The sequence below is a fragment of the Fopius arisanus genome, unplaced genomic scaffold (genome assembly GCF_000806365.1).
Source record: "Fopius arisanus strain USDA-PBARC FA_bdor unplaced genomic scaffold, ASM80636v1 scaffold00080, whole genome shotgun sequence".
NCBI classification, from domain to species: domain Eukaryota; kingdom Metazoa; phylum Arthropoda; class Insecta; order Hymenoptera; family Braconidae; genus Fopius; species Fopius arisanus.
The window spans coordinates 180,069-185,360 of NW_011887819.1; the positions used below are offsets into that span (position 1 = coordinate 180,069).

At 39.9% G+C, this 5,292-nt stretch overlaps 1 protein-coding gene across 1 annotated transcript; it reads left to right on the forward strand.

Annotated features, from left to right (window-relative positions):
• Positions 1 to 3,648: 3,648 nt before the first annotated feature.
• On the forward strand, positions 3,649 to 4,583 carry LOC105270195 (uncharacterized). Its single transcript, XM_011310979.1, has 4 exons — positions 3,649 to 3,730; positions 3,917 to 4,036; positions 4,104 to 4,221; positions 4,318 to 4,583. The coding sequence occupies exons 2-4, from the start codon at positions 4,025 to 4,027 to the stop codon at positions 4,581 to 4,583; spliced, it is 396 nt and encodes a 131-aa protein (XP_011309281.1). The 5' UTR covers positions 3,649 to 3,730; positions 3,917 to 4,024.
• Positions 4,584 to 5,292: the final 709 nt, after the last annotated feature.

Sequence of the window (5,292 nt, forward strand, 5' to 3'; positions counted from 1 at the left end):
CTGTAAAGCCTCAGACGTTCCCTCTGTGAGGGCACTGTCCTTGGCGTTGGTGAAATTAATATTAATGGGAGGGTTCATATAGTTCCCACGAGTATCCTCGGAAGTAAAGGTCGGCCCCAGCAGAGCCGGGATGCTGGGGTAAGGCCTAAGTACGGTGGGGTGCGGCCTGGTGCCCCAACGGTCTCGTTAGCAACACTGTAACCCCAGTGCCATTCAGCTTTCGGCACGAATCACTTCCACCTTGGCTTGGGAAGTTGGTCTGCGGCGCGGCCTTCGGTTCCTTCCAGGTTTTTAGGCCCTTCAGTTCCCTTATAGCTCACACTAACTGTCAATTCGGCAGGGCAGGCGAGGGCCAGTCCCATACCTCTATGTTTCCAGCCCTTAACCTGCCCCACTTCTCCGTCGGCCGTTCCTCTATCCGCCACCTGTGGACGCACCCGATTGGCGCTCAACCTTGTCCGTCTCGTCTCATTTATAGAGCACGTTGAGGCACGTTCGAGGCAAAATTGACTTGTATCTAGGATAAAAAACGAATTATTTCATTTTTGCCTCTATTTTAACCAATCATTGTTAGATAAGTTGAAGGATTGGTTAAGGACTGGATCCCAAGCTCGGCGTGGATTTTACGTTCAAGTTTGAATCGAGGTTGGTCCAAGTTTGGCCCAGGCCTGGACTACCTTCATTTTAGCATCTTGGCTCAACCTTGGATCGAATTCGACGTCCAAGCTTGAACTAGCGTTACAAACCGAGGAATAACCAACGTTGGTACAATCTTGAATTCCAAGCTTGAGCCAAACTAGGTTAGTCTTGGTCCGAGCTTGGGCCAAGCTCGGACCAATTGTTAATCCCCACCTGGGTGAAAATATTCTCATTTGATCCATTTTTCAAGCAGTTATGGATTTTTAAGAATAAAAAAATTTGGAAAAAAATGGTGAATGCTCCTGTTATTGCGCACAATCAACCATCAAAATCCTATCTCAATCCAGATTCAAAAATTGTAACCCCAATCGTCTTCGTGAAGAATGCCTCTTATATAGATGGTGTATGAAATTCCGCAGGAATCCCTTCAGGAGTAAGTAAGTGTAAGGCATACGAGAAAGACTTCGCATACCCGTTACTTTTTTTTTGTGAGGGGGGTTACCGAGCCTGAAAATACTCCCGGTTAAGGCGGATTCGTTTTTGGTTTTGGGTGCACCGCCTTGCGGGGATCGCCAGGTTGGCGAGAGGAAAAATTTATTTACGTTTTAGGGTTGAGTTTTCGGAGAAGTTAACGTTTCGTTAAGCCCTATACCGCGGAATAACCGGGATTAAATTTCTATGAACATGTTCCATCCTGACATGGATTTTAAATTTGAATTTCTTGGGCACGCAAGAGTAGAATTAATTGTTCGGCAAGCTAGGTGCACGTGGCGCTAGGTCCACATCAGTATGTACTAGACCACGGCTGGGCAACCTTTGCTCTGAAAACAAGTCGTGCTCCCGACGTCTATCAATACATGACAAAGGATAGAGGAGAGCCTATTGTATCGGGTGATAGATCTTTACGACTCAGGTCCTAAAGGCCCTCCTCCTCCGTTGAAATCCACCGAAATGAGGGTCACGCGTAAGAAAAGGAAAAGACGAAAAATGTCGCTGAAAAAAGGAGAAGTGGGGAAATGAGTACACAGTGGAAAATTTGGAAATTTTCCTTCCCATGACGTTTTTATTTTTTTGAAAGCTGACATGACAAGTAAGCTCTAAAAAAAAGTCTTTTCAGTTTGAAAAGCGAGGATTGAATTCCACAATGTCATGTTCCAGTGGTGCCGCAATTATTTATTCAAGGAATAAAATTGATCGACCTAACATTGTTAATTGAAGAAAATAAAAAAAAAGAATTATTCAAAATAAATCGTGATTTTCCATATGAGGAAATAACATTAGCCGGTAAAAAAGTCAATAATGCAGGAATTTGAATTTTTAGAATGATTTCAGTTTTTTCTCTACGGATAATAGTTATTGGACAGTTAATTCGATAACTCGGCAGGATTCCAAACTATTACCTGAAGGTTCTATGTAGTTTCAAAGAAAGATTAAAAATAAAATCTTCTCTCCTGTAAGACTGGTCAAGTGTAAAATAATGAAACGTATCATGTAACCAAAAATATCAATGTTACTTTTAAAGACATGACTCTTATTAATTCTCCAAGAAAAAGAACCGTAAGGTTATACGGCTTTTCCGCGACTGCCGCTTAATTTTTGTTAATTTAGAATTCGTGGTTTGAATTAGGGCTTTGGCTTTCAAAAGGTTGGTGATTTGGAATTTCTGATGAAAATTCAAGGTATGGCTTATTGTCACATGGTCGAATTTTCGTTGATTATTGTGCTACTTTTACAATGTTCTTCAAAGTCGGATTTGTTCGGACTTGCTGAACAACAAGTTCAAGATCCCTCATGTTTTCACATTTATTATTAATCCCTAATATCTTTCAAAATGCTAGCCAACAACGGTCGAAAATAGCTAATGAAAGAAATTCGTTCAATAGAATTTAATCAAGTCGCGCAGGGGGCACCTCTATTTATCTTTGCGGAACCGCCGAGAATACCGCTTTCCGGTTTCTCCTTCTTCATTTTCTGTCTTTTTAGTGTTTTGTACCGAGTCTGTAAATATATCTCATATCGTAATTTAATCACTGGAGCTCTCTGCTTTGTTTCACCTCTTTTTCAGTTTACGTTTCCCGATGTCCGGAATCTCGTTCCCATTTCGATCCCTTTCTCCACAACCTCACCCCTGAGCAGCGCAGGAAATTACCACCGTTCCTCCGATGGCTCTGATTTTAATCTGCATGTTGAGTTTTGGTTCTGAGGAATTTGGTTCTGCTTTGGTTTTAATCTGGTATGTTGTTTCCGAGGAGAACCAGCAACTGGCACACAGATAGGTTTTTGTTTGTTTTGATAACGTCCGATTTTTCCTAAAAACATTGGCAACGCTACAAAATTTACTGGTGGGAAGTAAAAGTAGCATGTGCGCCATGTGCGGAAAAGCACTGGTGGGCTTACTACTCACGTAAGACACCCCACTGAAAAGGCTTGAAAATACATTAATTTTGGACCGTTCTTTACTATGTCACATCCATTAATTGGCACTAGCCCGTTAAAAAGCGGAGGAGATAGACAAACTTTACTCTTCAACTCAGAGAAGCCTGACCTACTTCTGAGGGTAGAGCTAACTCACCAAAGTTATAACTGAACTGAACAAGTTTCCAGGTTATAGATAACGGTAAATATTGTTACGATAGGGCAATCCAATTATTAACATCAGGCGGTCTCGATTTTCGTACTTTCCCATTCATTATTAGTGACATAATCGACGTCCATATTAGCATGCTATCTTGCTGCTTCATGTTTCACCATTGATGGGGAGTGGGAAACATTCAACGCTTATCAAATATTCAGTTCGTAATAACGGCAATAAAGCCACTTTTTATTCACCTTGAAGGTCTGAATTCATAACCGGTACTTCAAAGAAATGATATGCTTTGAAGTTCGCAGTCGATGCTTCCTTTTCTTTACAGTGCTGGAGACTTAGTTGCGCTATCCAGTGATCATGTCCAACATTTTTGATTGCTCGTACTATGAAGTTACCAAACGCGGCTTAGAATGTATCGGCCATTGGCCCTTTCAATCGGCAGAGAAACGGAGAATTTTGAGGTGGTTAACAGATTTTATCGTCTTCACTCTGCTGGTTCCAAAAGTAAGTGTGCAAATATTGTTACCAATATAGGAAAATAACGTAATTACCAATATTTTACAAATTACAAATAAAAAAACCCTAAATGAAATAAGAATCGTATTTCCCCTTGTTTGTTGGAGCATTTATAAATTTCCAGGATCCAATCAGTTGCTTTAGTCTCAGTAATAAATTGTTATTTCAAAATAGATACTTAAACTAATTGAATCTTTACACGATTGGGACATTGTAATCGAATGCATACCTATTATCGGATGGCATGTAATAGCCCAAGCTAAATTTTTTAACTGGGTAATAATGGAGGACCGTGTAAGTATCTTGATTCTTTTTTTGTAAATTAGATGGAATGAAAATAATTAATTTGGGATTTTTTCAGCTGAAAGATTTATTTGTATCTATTGAGAGGGATTGGGAGAGTTTGAATTTAGAATGCGATGTCAAAGTGCTGCATCAGTGGTCAGAACGAGCACGACGTTTGAATATATATTATGCAAGTATGAAGATTTCATTCATTTTCTGCCGAGTCATAAATTTGATGAAGAAGTTGGCGGTGTTTGTATCAATACTTTTTCGTTCTGATTCTTTTGTAGGAATCATGTTTGGGGTTAGTCTGATTTACTTTTCTACACCAGCGGTTCCGAAAATTTTGGATTTACTACGACCAATGAACGAGTCTCGTCCAAGAATATTTCTTTATCAAACAGAATTCTTTATCGATCAAGACAAATATTATGTACAACTACTTTTTCACTCCTATCTGGCGGTGACTATTGGAATAGGCTACATAGTTTTCTTTGATAACTTATTTGCAACTCTCATTAACCACGCGTGTGGAATGTTTGAAATTCTGATGTAAGATTATTTGAATAATATTAACTAAAATGTAGAATCGTATACTTACTTATTTTCAGTTTGCATCTTGAATCAATATCGTTGAGGAATCCCCAAGATCTAGAAGATGCAGTGATCAGTTCAGATCTCTCCATGAAAAACTTCAGAAGATGTTCTAACTTGCAAACTCGAATTCTCAAGTAAGTGATGGTGAGGAAGACGATCGCACCTAAAATTCAAACAATATTTGCTCGACGAGTATTGTATACTTGATCCTAATATATTTGAGTGAATATGCCATTGTAGCGGTTCCTACATTACCCACACGATTCGTACACGTCTCCCGTACGTCGACATTTCGGTACTACCCCCACTTTGCCTTTGCTATTTCGGGCTATATATCGTCCTGAACAACAGACACTCAGTCTTTGTTCATGCTAATATGGTATTTTGGTAAGGAGCCTTCAAGATCGGCGGCGTCATCGTCATATTGCCGAACTTGGACGTTATGCAGAATATGCCAATAATGCAAAGCCTCTAGATGCCACAGACTGCACAGTTTGATGACAATTCAGACATACAATGACGTACTGAGCCTGCGGCTGCTGTTATTTCAGAAGATGCAGTACCCGACGAAATATCTCATTTGATTGTGCTATGACTCGATCTTGACATCAATTAATGCGTGACCGTACGACATCGGTGATGATAATTTCATTATTTAAATTTGGGCA

What these genes read in the sequence shown, in the direction of transcription:
- LOC105270195 (XM_011310979.1), top strand. An exon ending in TTTGAATATATATTATGCAA is followed by an intron (nt 4,222 to 4,317) that starts GTATGAAGATTT and finishes ATTCTTTTGTAG; the next exon opens with GAATCATGTTTGGGGTTAGT.